The sequence below is a fragment of the Rattus norvegicus genome, chromosome 19, assembly GCF_021556685.1.
Source record: "Rattus norvegicus strain SHRSP/BbbUtx chromosome 19, alternate assembly SHRSP_T2T, whole genome shotgun sequence".
Classification (NCBI taxonomy): domain Eukaryota; kingdom Metazoa; phylum Chordata; class Mammalia; order Rodentia; family Muridae; genus Rattus; species Rattus norvegicus.
The window spans coordinates 14,515,322-14,533,407 of NC_141552.1; the positions used below are offsets into that span (position 1 = coordinate 14,515,322).

The 18,086-nt window shown below is 46.0% G+C and overlaps 1 protein-coding gene across 3 annotated transcripts in view; it reads right to left on the bottom strand.

The window, feature by feature from the left end:
- The window catches only part of LOC147998825 (uncharacterized), a 127,081-nt gene that overhangs the window by 38,945 nt on the left and 70,050 nt on the right, over window positions 1–18,086 (bottom strand). The window contains exons 3-8 of one of the 3 annotated variants that reach the window (XM_087595481.1): window positions 15,757–15,844; window positions 15,487–15,650; window positions 12,061–12,220; window positions 11,450–11,593; window positions 10,650–10,816; window positions 9,825–9,930 (exon numbers count right to left, since the gene is read on the bottom strand). In XM_087595481.1, the coding sequence (XP_087451607.1) occupies window positions 9,866–9,930; window positions 10,650–10,816; window positions 11,450–11,593; window positions 12,061–12,220; window positions 15,487–15,514 (564 nt within the window). In that variant the 5' untranslated portion in view covers window positions 15,515–15,650; window positions 15,757–15,844 and the 3' untranslated portion in view covers window positions 9,825–9,865. Of the gene's footprint in view, window positions 1–9,426; window positions 9,707–9,824; window positions 9,931–10,649; window positions 10,817–11,449; window positions 11,594–12,060; window positions 12,221–13,252; window positions 13,405–15,486; window positions 15,651–15,756; window positions 15,845–18,086 lie in introns of those variants that run through there. The other 2 variants (XM_087595480.1, XM_087595482.1) reach the window with 2 other exon arrangements.

Below are 18,086 nucleotides of genomic sequence, written 5' to 3' on the forward strand. Positions count from 1 at the left end.
GTGTGATTCCAAATGTTGCTAAGTCAGTAAAGTCCTATTGCTACATGGTCACCAGTTGTGTCAGTCTTGGTAGTAGAGTGGCACAGTTGAAAAGTTGCTGGTCACAGTGACCAGGCAGCCTAGAAAGCTAACCATGTGCAGAGAAGGCTGTGCTGTGTCCTAGTCCTCTACCACACACTGCCCCTCATCCCTACGTACAGAGCAAAAAGAACAGATGAGGAATGTTCCAGGTCTCTTTCCTCTTTGATTGCCTTACTAACCTAGCCCTGTGCTACATGTAACCTTGTCACATCATCTGTCCCATTCCTAAGCCCTCATAACTGTCAGATAAGATAGGGATCTTGCTTTGGGGGGAAGCTCTGGTCCCTCTCTGTCCTAAGAGGCTCTGAGCCACCGCTGAAAGAGAGTCATCTGAGGATTGAGGGACGTCCATAGCCAGTGCTCTGACTTCCAGGAAGGTTTGAGGAAGGTGGTCCTCTTCTTGTGGTGCCTCTAGTAGGAACAGCCCACACTTGGGCCCAGCTCCCACTGTCAGAAAAAGGTGGGTGGCTCTGGTCTTTGCACAGCTCTCCAGCTGAATGAACAGTGCATCTGTCCTCTCTCTCTTGCAGGAAGTCTCCAGTCTCTGGTGCAGGTGCTGTTCCCAAGACAAAGGAAAGGAAAGTGCTAAGTGAGTGTTCCCGGGATCCTTTAATACATTGTATGCATTGTCTTCATTAATGTTTCTGTTTAATTTTTTATTCCATGTGTATTGATCTCCTTGTAGGGGTGTGCATGCCAATGCATGAGTGTTGAAGGTAGAGGAAAATCCATGGGAGTCACTTTCCTACCGTGCGGGGTCCCAGGCTCTGCTCTGCGTCATTGAGCTTCTTTACAAAGAGCTTTCATGCTGAATTTCTTGCTGGCTCTGATTTCAGGGAGAGCATCTCATAGAGCCCAGCCCAGACTGGCCAGTAAACTACTGATCATCCTACCTCATGCATTGCCATCTACTTCATGAAAGGTTGACTTATTGACATGAGGAACTGGGGATGGGCAGAGGTGCATGACGGAAGCTATCTCTGCTCAGTGACATGCCTTTGGGGACAGATAGTTTTCATCACTGAGGTGTCATTTGAGTGCAGTGCTCCTCTGGAGAGAAGGAGTTTCTTTTGCCAGGGCATCAAGACAGGACCTGAAGGTGGAGTTCTGGAGGCCAGGCCTGCATTCCTCTTCAGAAGCTGCAGTCCCCACTCAGGACAGTGCTTTAGCACAGGGTCACATATCCAGTTCTACCCTGAGACCTGCTGAGTCACATGCAGTTTGTGCTGGGAAGCAAACTGGGGTCTCCTGCAAGGGCAGTGAGTGCCTCTCAACCACTTACTCATGCTTTCCTTAATTGTACACTCGAAGTGGGGTGGGCATGACATATGTAGGGGTCAAACACAAATCAAGGGAGTTTTTTCTCTTTTTGTATCAGAGAGGGCCTGAGGATCAAACTCAAGCCCTCAGGATTGACAGTGATGCCTGGACCTGGTGCGTTCAGGGTAGGGGATGAGGGTTTAGTCCTAGGGATGGAGCCCAGGACCTCACATACGCTAGGCAAGTGCCTAATCACTGAGCTACATCCCCAGCAGATGTTGGTTGCAAGAGAACTTGGGCCCTCACCATGCCAAAGGAGCACTCTATCAATTAGTGGCCCCAGCCTGGTAGTCTTGTTTGTAACCTCTGCTGTGTTTGCATGCTGCCTGAGCTTATTAATATATCCACATCCTCAGGGTGACATAAACTTCATGGAGACTCCCACTGTCAGATACCTGAAGACAGGTTTCAAAGAGAACAGGTAACCAATGCAGAAGTCTCACAGTGTTCGTGTGAAGTACATGGAATATAAGTCCTAGATGACAGAATGCTCAGAACACTGGTGTCCCCACTGTTGGAAGTAACCAGGACCACAGATCCCAGTCTTTCATCACACTTGAAGACTCCTAGCTGGCATGGTGGCACATACTTCTCATCCCAGCACTTGGGACACTTAGTCAGGAGAATCTCCTGAGAACAGGAGTAGGAGGACAGCCTGGCCAACCCATCAGGTGTTACCTGCAGGTCTAGTTCCAGACATATTCCTAGCATGCAGTCATCCCCAGCCATGCAGGGAAAGCATCATGGCACACCAGGAAGCCAGTGAGGCCCATGTTGCTTGACTGGGCAGCTACTTGTTAGCCATAAGGACTAGGGCTCAGAGTGCCCAGAGGCTGTGAGACTGAGGGTTTCAAGGACCCAGCAGCAGGCCAGATGGTCTCAGCCTGGACTCGATACTGAAGAAGGAAGGAGCCCTGAGTCCTGGGCCAAAGCTGTTAGTAGCCCCATGACCTGGGCTGCTGGTGGCTGCTGGGGTCAGGAGCAGTGTCTTGGTGGGTCCTGCTGTGGTGAGAGAGAGCAGCAGAACTTCTGGAGGACAGAGAGGGAGCAAAATAGAATGGGAAACCAGTATAGAGATCTCAGAGTGTTTGTGTGAAGCAGAGCTAGGAAGTGGGTTGCTGTGGCAGGGGAGCAGCAGGCTGTGCCTGTAGAAATGAGTCAGCCCAAGGGCAGAGTTGTCAGAGCCCAGCAGCATGGGGTGGGAGAGTATCTCAGGGGAGGGGCTCCTGTCCCTCCAGAACAGTCTCCATCAGAGACTGAAGGGCTGGGCCTGAGAGGTGAGGGGAATTAGGGATGAGGGAGAGACTGGAGAGATGTGGGAAAAGAATGCACCTAGGAGTGAAGCAGGGCCCCCAATGTGGGATGGCTGAGGCCCGACAGAGTTGGATGTTGCTGATCCTACATTAGGCCAGGCCAGAGGGCCCAAGCTCCAGCAGCCAGAAAGGAAGCCAAAGTGTCTGAGGAGGCCTGCATCAGATTGAGTCTCATGAGGGTCCCACCAATGGCCAAGGCAGGATTTGTTGAAAGCAAGGTTGTGGGTATAATTGTTCTCACCTCGGAAGGGAATAAGTGGCCATGGCTCTCACAGGTACTGACAGTGCAGGGACAGGAGACCTATGGACTGACCTTACTGCCACAGGGCGGCTGAAGGCTCTTGTTGCCTTCAGTTAGTTGTTGTATTAACCTGGTAGCTTCATTTCTTGAGAAGCTTGGGTGGATGAGGTGTAGAGGAACAAGGTCCAGCTAAGAGGAGGAATCCAGAGTGTTCCATGGTTGGCAAACAGGTTCTGAGGTCTGGCCTGTGCACTCAGGCCAGTGTATCTGTTTGTCTTAGCTGCAGGCTCAAGAGGGTTGAATTGACCCAGGATCAAACACCACATGTGCCCTGTGTTTTCCAAGCTTTCTCATGGTTGCAAGCGCTGGGCGAACTCACATAAATTTTTCCATCATTCCCTGAGCTCTAGGTGACTTGGATGGATCATGGAGATCTCTCTAAGCCTATGCCAGCACAGCAGTGACATCATGGCAGTGTCCTCTAGGGTTCCAGGACTGGATCTTTTTTTTTCTTTCTCTGCTGATATAAGGAATAAGACATCCTATAAAACAAGGCCAAGCTTTCCTAGAGTTGAAGCCCAGAACACACAAGACTCCCCCAGGGATGGGCCCATCCAAGAAGGTGTGGGATGTTTTGTGGCTTAGGTTGTTTCACGGTGAGTGAGAAGTGTCTAAGATGCACACATGTAGCTGCTTGGGAGCTGGGGAGGTCATAGGACCCCCTAGATCTGATTCTGCAGATGACTGTGAACATCCATGTGCTGGGATCTGAACTCTGGTCCTCAATCACTGAGCCATCCCACTGGCCCCTGGCTTTCCCTTCCTAGAATGTTTCTGTATTTCCTCCTACTTTATGCCTTGTTGCTGGCTCCTAGCTCAATGGCCTATATACAAGAAGAATTCTATAAATGTCTTATAAACACTAAGTATCCTGTGAAGGGTACTAGTGCCCTGTTCATAACAGGAAGGCTGAGGAATCCAGTCTGCAACAAAGAGAAGGCCGGGTGCTTTTCCGGTCATTCAGCATGAAGGGCCAGTCATGTTTCATTGTAGCGTCCTGGTTATGCTATGGGTCTTCCTGGTGCAGCAGTCCTGCTCTGTGACAAACGATGTGTCTCCTGCAGGAGGAAGAGTGGTCGAGTTACAGTACCTGCAATATGACAAGAAAACGAAAAAGGTGATGAAGTCCTTGACTCCCAGAACCACAGGAAGTGGGTGAGGTGGAGGGCAAGTAGGGAGACAGCTGAATCCTGAAGGACACTGTTGGGACCTTTGCCAGGTGACTCTGTGACATCCAGACTTGGACACAGGGATGAGTCTGGGTATCTAACATCAGCATATGTCAGTCTCCATGGTCTACGGCCCCTGCACCTCCTCACTGCTCCTCTGGCTTTGGGGACCTCAATTTTGCCAAGCCTTTTCTTCAGGACCATCCCCTGGATCATCCAGGTGGCTCCTAAGAGACAGGCACTGACAGCAGACATTTGGTATGGATCACAGGCGAAATTGTCATGTGGCTTTGTGCCAAACTACCCAGAATGCTGTGAAAGGCCCCACTTTGGTGGTGTTCACTTCTGGAATATCCTGTGTGATGTTTTCAGCTGTGAATAACAAGGCTAGCAGTTCCTACTGCTGCCCACACAGGCCTCCAGCACCCTGAAAGCTGCAGTGCTCACCTAGAAGGGAAGCACATACAGGACAGGGAGAGCCCTGAGGAGCTCAGTCAGCTTCAGGGTCATCCCTGCAGGGACACCTCAGCCCTGCAGTGTGTGGTCACCTCTGCAGTGACATCTCACCCCTGCAGTGTGTGGTCATCCCTGGGGTGATGCCTCACCCCTGCATTATGTGGTCATCCCTGCAGTGACACCTCACCCCTGCAGTGTATGGTCATCCCCTGAGTGATGCCTCACCCCTGCACTGTGCGGTCATCCCTGCAGTGATGCCTCACCCCTGCAGTGCAGACCTTTGGGCCTGTGGCCTTCAGGTTCCGGATTATCTGTTAAACTCAGTTCATAATCAGAATGTTTTGTGTTCAGCCTCTGCCTGGACTGTACTCCAAGAAGAGTTCAAGGGTTTCTGTGGCAACATCTAGCGACCAAGCCTTAGCAGAAGGATTCTCACATCACCCTGCAGGCAGATTCCCATAGTCATCCCTAGACCATTTAAGCTGCTGCTGAAGGTGCCTTGAAGGCATAGCCACAGCGACCCTGTGTGTTAAGGGGTGATGTTTTCATTCAGGAACCCTGATGCAGAGTCTTCTCCTAACCCAGCAGGTGGTCCCTGCATCAGGCTGGAGTTTTGAGTTTCTGTGTTGTCCTGATAACACCTGCTGTTTCCTCCTGGGGCAGAATAGATCTCAGAAGGTCTGGGCCAGTCTCACTGGTTGAGGATTCTTGCAAGGCCTCATCTCCAATTCCTGAGGGAAGGTGTAGGTTAGGAGAACGCCTGGATTTGAAATTCAGTGTTTTCAGATTTCAGGATTGGATAAGGGGAACTCAGCATGTGCATGTGTCCATGTGTCTGTATGCATGCACATGCAGGCCAGGGATGGACACCAGCAACCTTCCTCAGTCACCCTATGCCTCTCACACAAAGGAGCTCTCACACAGAAGCTGTGGCTCACAGATGAGGTTGCTCAGGCTTAGAGTCCCAGAGATTCTTCTGCTGTGCTTCAAAACTTTGAGAGAGAGAGAGAGAGAGAGAGAGAGAGAGAGAGAGAGAGAGAGAGAGAGAGAGAGATTCTACCAGCTTGTACAACCACGCATGCACATATGGATGCCAGAGGGAAATATCTGGTGTCTTCCTTTCGAACAGGGTCCTAATGAACTATCAGGTCTCTATATCTTAATATCTAGCAGGGGTCCCAGCGTGAGCATAGCCAGGGCATACGCATGCTTGGCTGTCAGGCAGGCAAGAGGCAGAGATCTTGTTCTATTTTTCATGGTTAATGCTCTTAGTGCCCTTGAGGGCCTGGCTGACACCTGCCTGGAGACTGCTGGATCTGATGCTGGCCTAGACAGCCAGGGCTATTGATGATGGATGTCCAAAGTGGCCCTCATTCTTGGCAAACTTCTCTCTTCTAGTCTAAATGTGCTTGGGTGTTTAATGCAAGGACTGGGTTGTAGTTTTCCTCTTCCATCCTGCTGCCTCCTTGTTTTCTCCAGCGGGTCACCTGCCCTAGTGAGGAAAGAGAAGTGTGTGAACCACAGCACCACCCTCCCATGCTTCTGCTTGCTGGTCTGTGGTATCTGTTGATGGAGAACCATTCCTGTGGCGGTCGGTCCACTTGCTGTTTGTGAGTTTTGAGGATTTACGCCAGTGTAGTAATGTGCATAGTCATCCTGGGAAACACCACAGGAAGTTGGTCCCCAGGTTTCAGCACACAGAAGCACAGGCCAGAAGAGATGCCCAGGTGTTGAAGGAGGTCCGGTAGATGTGATGTTAGTTTCCTGTGTCTGATGCATGATTGTCCCTTGCTTAATAAAATGTATACACAAAAATCTTTAAGTGTCCCACTGACCTCTGAGAAAGAACATCAATGGGAAGATGGCTTTGAACTCTTAACTCCCTGTTCCTGTCCTCATAACAGGTTTCTGTAGCAACCAAAGGAGAGAAGCCACCTGAGGGAAGGAGTCCAAGACAGTGCCTAGGAGCAGAAGTAGGGTCTGGCTGTAGAGGGGACAAGTGGCTGGGTATAGGGACTCTAGGATCAGAAAAGAGGTTGCCTGGCATCTCCCACAGCAATGAAGACAGTCACGCATAGTCATGCTCAAAGGCCAGTCTGATCCAGACTGTCCCTCATTTCCCAGGCGATTATAGATGGTGTCAGGTAGCAGTTGAAAACTGGCCATCAGGACATGATTCAAGTGTTTATTAAGGTATCATGGCATCAAGGGTATATGAGGACATAGCCATATGTACACAGAACGAATTGCAGATCCAGAGAGCAGGGAGGGAATAGCCAGGAGCTCCTGCTTGCTGCTGCCTTAGGGGTTCTACAGAAATCCCAGTGGCACTTGGGAAGTGGAGGCCATATCAATTAGGGATTGTGGCCACATGGGGAGATTGAGGCCAGCCATGTGCTGTGGCATCAGAACACTGACCAGCGATGACAAAATGGAACATAAAACACTGGTTGCTCAGCTTTGATACTGCTGACTGCTGACGTGGCCAGGGGCCATCTGGTTCACCAAGGCTCAGCCAACAGTTGTCTCTCCACTCACCAAAAGTCAAAGAGTGGCCCAGCTCCACAACCAAATGTGTGCCCACATTGCAATGGCTCCGGTACTGTTTCACCTCAGCTGCGGAGATCTCAGGATCCATGAGTGTCCAGCACGCACACACCCGAAAGAGACAGTCTTAGGGGTCTTAGGCAGCACTGAGGGTGGTGAGCCTCTGCCTCACGGCTCAATGGCCCTGACCTTGGCATTGTTTGGGCACAAGAGAGCAAAGTGCTGGGGACAGACAACCTGCAGTCTACCATGCTGGAAGGGCATGACTAACACTGATTGATCACATCCATGTGACTACTGAAGCTTTTCCTGCTCTCTGTAGTGGTGACCTTACAGAAACCATGCACACCCGGGTTAGACTGTATTAAAGTAGCCACCATTTCAGGGTTCCCTGCAAGGTACCATGGGACAGTAGTAGCATGAGTCTGCATGCACCTCGACACATTTCACTAGGGACTACACACACACACACACACACACACACACACACACACACACACACACACACTTTACTGACATGGTGCACATTCTTTGCACACAGAAGAAAGTGAGTAGTAGTGAAAACACACCAATCATGGAATTGATGGAGGGAGCTGTGGGGAAGCAGGGGTTTAGAGTTACTTAAAGGCCCTATGCAGGCTCTCCTTTTGTTGGAGGAGAAACTTCAAGTGCAATGTGGTTCTTTATTTTCTTTCTCTAAAGCACAGAGGGCTAGGGTGGATCACAGAGCTTTGAGTATGTTCAGCAAGTACAGTCATGCAGAATTAAATCCTAGGACAGGAACCCTATTAATCTTCTACAGAATTATAGAGCAGCCTGGATGAAGACTCTCAGCTGAAAATGTGGACATCTCAAGACAGGTACTGGACAATGGCTGTCAGACTTGACTGAAGACTGGAAATGTTTTGCTATCTCACAGGAAAAGAAGGCCCCTCCCACTATACTGTATTCTAAGGACAGTTTATTCAGGTTAGGATGACATGAACTATTGTCTCATGTGACAGATGTCAGCACAAAATATCCAAGGTATTGGACAAAGCACACAGTGTCATGTAGACATAAATCATGAGTTTGTGTAGCAAGACCTCTTCCAGGTTCTTAGATAGTAATGGAGAACCTCAAATACGGTAGTGATGTGATAGTGTGCGGTGAATCTAGTGACAACTAGTTTCTATTGTGACACAGATGACTCTTTTTGTGTCATGGTCAGCTTATAATGAATGACTAGACCTAAGCATAAGAATAACCAAATACCACATTGCTTCTCTAGCTGCTGAGCTTTTAAAAGCCCTGGCGTGACAGCAAGCTTTTGTGGACATACTGGATTGGTTCCTCTGTACTTTAACTCTCTGAGTCACCTCCACTCTCAGCAAGTTAGATCAATTCCACAAATTGGAAATCAGTCACCTGGAAAAAATACATTCTCAATACGATCCCAGATTGGCCATGGAAAAAGGGTAGCTTGAACTGTCCCACCTAGGTTCTGGGCTTGCACAGGCCAGCTCTCCAAAAGAAACCTGTGTTCACAGCTGCAGGCTACATTCACTATGGATGCTCTGGAGGTTCCTTCCTAAAATGCTTAGATTAAAATAATTTTCTTGCTAACAGTCAAAAAACTGATTATGCCAATCTTGCCTACAAGAAGCTAGTTTCTATTCTGTATTTTATCAGATGTGCACAATACATGTAGTCATCACTGATAATAGGTGAAAGTTCTGCTCTAATATGGAAACTAAGTGATGCTGGAGGATGATCCTGACCCACAATGAGCAGTTGGGACACCAGAGCCCTGTAGGGATGCCTGGCAATCTAACACGGTGAGCACGCACGGCTCAGTAAGTTCCCTGTGAACACACATCTCCTGAGATCTCTCTATTTAATTGGAGGTGATCCTGTCCACCTAATACAGCACCTCATGTGGAATAACAAAAGCCACCTGCAGGAGCTGTGGTGATGACTCACAGGTTAGAGCATCTTCTTCTCTCTCAGAAGAACCACATGGACCCTAACAATTGGGTAAAGCATGTCAGTGATTACATCACAAAGTGTGTGTCGGAGACACAGCCACATTATCCTCACAAAAGATACTATCACACTGGGTACCCTTGGTGACTTTGAATTCACTTATTAGCCCAGGCTCCATGGAACATGCAGAGATCCATCTGTTGCTGTCAGTTCTAGGTCCACAGGAGGGGACAGAACCCTTGAGTAAGAATGATGGTCTTAAGAGTCAAGAGATAGAATTCAATTTTTATTCATAACATATACATTTTTACAACACAACAGGATTAAAATGAATAAAAATATTTAAAAATATTTGAAACATACCTCAGTATGTACATAGTAACAAGAACATATAAATATGAAACAACAAAAAGAAAACTTCAATTAAAATCATAACAAAAATATTTCTAAAAGCATATTCTTAATGAACATTTAGAAGCACAGACGTATTGCTGTTCCTCCTCTAGCACACATAATGAAAGGCGGTCCCCCAGTTGTCTCTCAAGTGCTGTTTTCTGAGAAGAAAGTAAGACCTCAATCAGTCAGGCTGGCTTAGTGGTATATAAACTTAGGGTCTCTAAGAAATGACAAATTAACTCTGAGGAAGAATACTCATCCAAAAAATGTTGTTACCATTCAGGATGTTTGTCATCAGGGACTCCTGAGAAAGCAACTTATTCTTCAGGAAGCTCTCTTACTGGGATGTGTCCAATTCCAGCTCTCTTGCACTTTCTGAGACCTGGGAGAGGAAGGCAGTTATTCAGACACTGATTTGGTGGGGAAATGCAAGCCACCTGTCAGAATGCTGCCTTCTACCACCTCAGTTCTATTGGACAGTTGAGATGGACCTTTTAACTGATATCATTGTTGCTAACTCTGTGGGCAGGGCAAAATCTCCAGAGAGCATCACAGTAATGTGGGCTGCCAATATGGGACCCAGACTTATACCAGTGCAAACCAAGAACAGGGCAATGGCAAGAGACCTCATCGGGTTGCAGGAAGAAAGGAGATGTCCATATGTCACCAAGGATAATGCCAATGACAAGTACTAATTTGACATTTGCACTTGGTTCTTATCCCAAAGGTGCTTCCTACACAAGAGGTCACATGACCACAGAGTGTCATTTGTCAAAGAACCAAGAAATTGTTCAAAACTCTACATAGGATCCAATATATCACATGGATATGCAATAATGAGGTATGTTATTCATCTGTCACCATTTCTAGACTGCAGCTTCAAAAAGAGCAGCAAAATATGCTTGCACAATAATTCAGTTTCTGAAAAGTGGTTAACTTCCCAGAATACTTGTGCATAGGCAGAGCAATGAACAATTCCATTACATGAGGTGGTTGGCTGGTTGTGAGTGTAAATTAGAAAGGTGGTAAGAGAAGCAAAGATGTATCAAATTGGCAAATTTTATCAGATATTGTTAAGCTAACACAGCTGTTTGTCCATACCAGATGATGCTGGGTCTGGCCCTTGATGGTCTTTATCTTTCTTGTTGAACTCAACCAAATATTTCTGGTTCAGTGCACAATCAAGATGTACCTCCTTGCTCTCCTGCTTCAGTGGGACCAACTTCTTCCTACATGTGTTCTCCATCAGGAGCTGGCTGAGCAGGTTTCTGGAAATACAGTCTGCATAGTAAGATCATGCTGCTCCTTTCTCCCATTCCTACTACCAAGTCCCACTAACTCTACCAGGTCCCAGATACCCATGAAGACTTAATAAAATGCATCTTCATACATATAAGGCTGCTGCACACACCATAAAGCGTTAATTCGGGGAAGAATAAATTGTTTGCTTGGCCTGACACCAATTAGTGTCCACACCTCTGAGAAAGAACATGGATCTACAACAATCCATGAAAGCCCAATGCATGGGGCCAACATCAATTAGTAGTGGGCCAACACCCTCAAAAGAGGTCAGTAGAACCAAGAGAAGGTCATGCTAACCATGTGGTCCACCCACTCAGTTTTGTAAAACCTGGTGTGACACCAGAGGCCCAGGTCAGCCTAATAACCTTCTGTTGACTTCAATCAGTTCTGTTCTATCTAGAGCCTTCTGAAGATGCCTAGACAATCCTGGGATGAGGAACAGTCTTTTATGGAACTGAAAACTGAGTCCTAATGACCCTGGAACACTGATGTGTAAATAGCACAAGAGATAGAACCAGAGCTGAAGACCATCCAATCCAGAACAAAGAAAGTCAGAAATGGCCATTCCACAAGTGATAGCCTTTCTGACCAGGACTTACCTAGAGAAGGTAATCTCCTTCTTCAGCTTATGGTTGTTCTCATGGACCTCAGTGTTCTCCATCTCTAAGTTGTGCAGAATTGACATGACCACCTCCTCCATTCTCTCCAGGTCTTCATAATATGGATTTGGCCTGAAGTGTGGCCTGGACCCAAATGATAGAATACACTGAACATCGGCATTTAGGAATATATGAACTCAGGGTGGGTCCTACATTACCCCAGGCTGCTGCCTGGATCTTCCAGCACTCAGTCCCCTGCCTAGCAAGTACAGAGACTCACCAGAAACTCACTGCAATTACAATCTTGCAAAGCCACCAGCTGTCAAGGGCTTTGCAAATGCACACTGGGAACTCACTCTCCCTGACTTTATCCCTGAAATCTTCATTCAGACCACAAGTTCTGCTTTTAAATAAATGGAAGCAGATGAGTCCATTTTCAATCTCACTCCTCAGGAAGGGTCAGGTTCTGAATCTCCACTATATGGGAGGTGAGGTTTAGCACAGGGTGGTTAGGGAGTCACAGCTTTCTAGAACCAAAACCTTAATAGGATAAGATGAAGGTGACCTTGCAGACCCAGGAATGAAACAAGAGCATTTTGAGCGATTCATACCTGTTCTTCATGGATCTCTCTGTCAGAAACCTCAGGCGATCTCTCAGGTCATTTCTCTCCTCGGTAATGATCTGCAGCTCTTTAATCAGCCTCTCCTTTTCCTTCATGGCCTGATTCTTGCTTAGGTCAGTGCCAGGGGATGATGTTTCTCTCCCAGCGTCTGTAGGTAGAAGAACACAAGTGAACCTGCATGGGGAGAATGCATAGAGTGTTCATAGACCTCAGTGAGGCCTAAACAGGAGAACAAGTCAGGAACCCAGTGTCACTGCTAGGCGATTGGTCTATGCTTAAGAGACCTCCTCAGTGGATCTCAGTTCTCCCACTACTCTATAGAGACCAAGAGACGTAAGCAGCCAGGTGTTCCCTATGCCGGACATCACGTGCTTACATGTACCACGGAGATGGCTTCTCCAGGATTATTATCAGCTGAACAGGGTACAGCTTGGTTTCAGGACCCTCACCCCTGTGGCTTCAGAACTCAGATGAAAAATTCACCATCCACAAAACTTGAGTGATTGGAGACACTCAGATGTCCTACCCTGATACTCTAAGCCAACAACTTTGGATTTAAAACACATTTCCAGGGAGGATATGTTCAACAGACTTATCAGTGTCCCTATGTGAAATACCAAATGCCCCAGAAGTGCGAATAGGTTACAGGCTGAATCTTGGTCTACACGTTCCAAACAGTTTTGGTATTGTAGAAAAATTTTTGTAACATACAACCTCTAATATATAAAGCAAACAATGACCCTGCCAGTTAGAAGAAATCAGAGAAGGTCTAAGAACATAAGGTTATTGCCTGGAGCACAATCTCTCCCTGTTACTACTGTCAGATACACACTGTATTTAAAGAAGCAATGATAGTGAAATACATTGCTGCCCTGTTTAAACTCAGAAAAGGTGGACCCTCCATGACTACTGATGGTGATATTATATCAATGTAACAGAACAAATGAACTGAAAAGTAAAGACCAGAAGTTCACAGTATAATAGCATTGGCCTTACCATATCCTCCCAGTGGGGATGGGGAAACTAAAGTTCTGAAATCCTTGACTTTAAGGAATTGTGATATTCCTGGAAATTCAATTCCTTTTCAGATGCTCCAGTTGCTGTGGCCCATTGCTAGAAAGGTCAGCTTAAGCCTGAGTCACCCTGGCAGGAAGCTCAAAATACACTGCCCAGAACTTACTCCACATTCCCCAGAAGTGCTGTCTTTGTCCATCATTACTTTGAGACGAAAGGCCAGACTCCTTCACTCTAGTCTCTCCACAATCGACGTTCCCCCTCCCAAAACGCTTGCGAAGACGGGAAAACATGTCTTAGCTTGTAACCGCCAGACTCAGACTGAGAGAAACTAGGGCACTGGTTGTCACTGATGTCTGGTGACATCACAGAGGATGCCAGAACTCTCTAGGAGACAATAGAATGTCCAAGAAGGGACAGCTGATGTCATGGGGAGCAGACTTTGCCTCCCTGCTAATAATCTCCCTGTACTGAGCATAAGCAGAGGTGCCCTTTCCAGGAGACTTTCCTGGGGCAGAGCCACTGAGCATCTCCTGCTTCCAAAGCCAAATTTTCCTCAAGGCTTGATTATAAAAACCTTAGTAATTCTTATGCATCTAAATGAATGTTTCCTTCCATATCTTGCCCCAAAATGTCTCATCCTAACTCAAATTGTCCTCATTCACCAATGTTAGCCATTAAAACTTCCTGAGATTTCACACCAGCTTGAATATGCAGTCAAAAGTTCTCCTGTCTCATTCTGTACAGGTGCTTTATATCACATCAAGAAATAGTCTGCATGGTAGGTTACAACATGGGTGTGTGTTAGGGGAACACTCATGAAGTCATGTGCTTAGCAATCGACAATTGCCAGAAAATTCCTTAGTTGAAAGAGTTGAAGTCTTTAAGGTGCTAGGAAAAGTGTGGAGACCAGTTGGCAGAGGAAAATGCAATATTAGAGCCACCAGTGAAGGGAACCTCAGGCTGCTTGTGGGGTTCTGCTCTCTGCACCAATGTTGCTAAAGGAGCACTGCTCACAGGCCTGAGTAAGATGTACCATGAGCTTTTATCAGAAAAATAAAATACACAAGAGATATAGAGGGTGCACAGAAACGTTTAAAATGAGGCTATAAACATCATTAAGTGGATAGAGCAAGGTCCCTGCACCTGTACACTGGGAAATGGCCACCCCAGCAAACACAAAAGTAGTAACACATTTATCATAGTAAAACACATTTATCATAGTAAAAAATGAATACTTTATAGAATGCACCCACTAACACTGATTGATCACATCCGAGTTCAAATTTTGGGGGCAAATTCATGGCCTTAACTATCTTTGTCTCAACTTATATAGCAAAAAATAAGAAAGAACGAGAAAAGAAAAAGTCAAAACTAAAAGCTCAAGATTCTCATATGAGGACTGCAGGAAGTGTTATATGGGAGTGACCCTTAATGTGATGGGCCCTATATACAGCTTTTTGCAATATTGGAATTTTAACAAACCTCATCCAGAACGTACGCAAGAGGCAAAGATGTGATCACCATATCCTTACTCTGTATCAGGTTATTTTTCTGCATCCTTGATTGTCAGGCATATAACAGCAACAATCTGAAATAGCTGGTAGACATGGAAAAACATGGCTAAAACTATAGTTGTGGGTTACACACCTCAACTGTGAAAGGCTAATGCTGTCTGCACAGTCCTTCGAGGCCACTCTTATAAGCCTATTCATTGCAAAGTGAAAGGAGGTTTATCAAGGCTCAAAGTGATCCTGGCCAGCCAGGTAGAGGGCAACATGTGATACTTGAGACCCTGTTTTAAACCAGCACAGAAATCCACACTTCATTCAAAGCATCATCTACGAATTCTCGATTATTTACTATGCTCTCCCTACCAGTCGTTCTGTTTGGAATGGTAGAAAACAACTGGAACTGATCTTTCTATTTTAAGGACCTTGATCTCTCTTTTTTTAGGTCCACATTAAGAGTGCATACAAATGGACATCACCATCTGAACATCTTAGTATTATCTACTCTGTATATGTAGCATAATACTGTGCCTATGAAAATCTTAAGCTTCCTTGAGTGTAGTTGCCCCATCAAGAAGTGTGAAGTTCTGAGTTCAAACCCCAGTGATGCTTTAAAGGTACTAGAAGAAAGCCATCAGAGATACTCCACTTCTTTGTCCTTAGATTAAATCAAGTTGACACAATGTGAACCTGGTGGGCTATTTAACCAGCATCTTTCTCCCAACCCCACTTCCACGAGTTCAGTCCATGGCAGAATTCTTCCCCCACCATCCTAGATATTTCTTTGTATATTTCTACAAGAGCCAGGTTTCTTTTTTTTAATAGAATTAGTTGTAGTCAATCAACTGCTGCCCTTTGTGAGAAATGATTAGTATCTATTGCAACTTACCACACTGTATTTGTGTATACAAGTACATTATTGGAAATCCAGCATTACTGAGGGATTGGAAACCAGTGCTGTGGCCTTGCCTTTCTGTGCCTCTTCCTGGCTCACAGGCAGCAGGGGGCAGACCTTGAGTTCCTCTTCAGGGACAGAGTGATGTTGAATGGGCACTGAGCAAGCAGAGAAACACAGCTGAGGCAGCTCCTTTCAGTTATCAAACACATCATCTCCTTCCCATCTTAAGGGCTACTGCTGAGGTCTTGCCCCCATACCTACCTTAATAGCAGCGAATTTGTTACACAGCAGCCAGCTCTTTCCTATTGTTCTGTAATATGCCTCCACATCATGGATGCCAAGAAAAACACTAACAAAGAACAAAAAACTCTGACGTTGAACTGTGTGGTGCTGGTCACATACCCTGTTATGTTCTGTATGTTATGAGGTTTGTTAATCTTAACAAGTTCCCCAAGTGTATTCTTCACATAGGATCCAATAGATTCAAGGAAAATAGGAACAATTATGTGTAAAATGGCCTGAGTCAGGGCCATAGACCGAAGCATTTCCAGCACTTGTGCATGAGCCCATGTGGATCTTGCAATGAGCAGGGCCTAGCAATGTCCAGTACACAGTTGTGAGCTGTTGCTCTGGTTGAACTGTATTGGTGTGTGCATTAATAAACTACACCTATTTAAATGAATTCAGTGTCCTGTGGTTTGAATCCAGACCCCTTTGCACCAGGTCTTCCCTTCTGCAGCACTTGGGAAAAAGGCTAAGTTTAGGAAAGGTGACGTCTTGTCATAAGTTATGTGACAAGAGGGATGGTGAATGATCCCTTGAGATAAGAATCAAGGTTTCCTCTGTGGTATTTAGGTCTATACTGGCCCTGTGCAACAGCTTCAACAACCCATTTCTGATTTTCCTTGGGATTCCCGTGATGATGCACTCAGACATGATTGGAAACAACCAAAACGGTGGTCAGACTTGATTTATAAAATGTAGGTAACATTGCAAACTTATGTTGTAGGATATTTGATCATATTGTCATCCCCAATATTGTGTTATTTACTTAGAAAAATACCTTCTGGCTGTGTAGTTCAGCACTAGCACCAATATTTAACCCTAGAGCTATTTTTGTTTGTTTCTTTGTTTGTTTTTTGTTTTTGTTTTTGGATGAACAAGTACTTTCCTATTTTGTGGCCCAGCCCTATCTCTTACTTCTTTGCACAGTCATAGAGAGCCCTCAAATATATACTCAACAAAGCCAGGGGAGTGTATAAAAGGGCCTAAGGCAATACCACATAATGACATTGAAAGTGGGCTCTCTTCTTGATCCACGCCTCCAGCTCTCCTGACATCTACATGAATTATAACTCCTAATGCAGTGTAAATGATGTCTGCGCTATTGCTGAAGGAATCATGAGAATAACAACTCTAAACATCCCACCATGGATAGAATTTGTGGAAAGAGGCAACTGGCAGCCAATGTGAGAGGGCTCTACAGTTAAAGGGACTTGCTGTCAAGTCTGATGAGCTTGACTCAATCCCCAGGACCCACGTGGTAAAAAGGAGAGAACCAAGGGCCAAGCTGTCCTCTGGCTTCCACTCATGTGCTTACATGTATGTGAGTATATATGTATATGTCTGTATGTACGTGTGGTTATGAATGTGTGTATGCATGTATGTGTATACGTATATATGTATATGTATATGTGTGTATATGTCTGTCTATATGTGTGTATAGGTGTATTTGTATGTGTGTATATGTATTGTATGTGTGTGTATGTGTGTATGTATATGTGTATGTGTGTATGCATGAATGTGTGTATGTGTGTGTATGTGTGTGTGTGCATGTGTGTATGCATGTAGGTGTGTATATATGTGTGTGTGAGCATGAATGTGTATAGTCATGTATATGCATGTGTTTTCATGTACGTGTATTCGTGTATATGTACGAATGTATGTGTGTATATGTATGTATGGACACACAAACACACACAATGTTAAAACATAAAAAGCTCCTTGGAGTATTCACCGTGCCTGGATAAGTGGTGACCATGTGGGGGAAACACATGTCCATGTAAGCACACCTGTTCACATGTGCTGAGCAATGCCCAGCCTGGTCTTGAGCTCACTACCTGCCCAACGATGAGTTTCTGCCCACCTGGTCTTCTCAGAGCCAGGCGACGATTGTTCCTGCCATTCCAGTTCTGTTCCCGTTTCTCATGCCACAAACCTTCTAGCTTGAATCTCACCTACTGACGCAGGAACCTAACAGCCTCCAACCCAGTGAAGTAAGTCAACTTCTTCCTAACATCCTCAGGCTTGGTGTCCCCATGAGTCACAGGGAGGAAGGATGGCATGCACCAAGGAGAAGGGCCATGGGCAAGGAAGACAGGAAACATAAGTCAGTCATCACTGACACCAGCAAAGTGTGTGCTTCAGAGCTGGCTCTGCTCATTCTTGTCCCAGTGGCAGGACTTAAGAGTGGTGCATACCTGTCACCTAGCACTCAGAGACGTCTGAGGCATGAGAACCAGGAGTTCATGGCCATCTTAACTAACGGTGAGATCAGAGACAGCCTGGGCTGCATGAGACTCAGTCTCAAA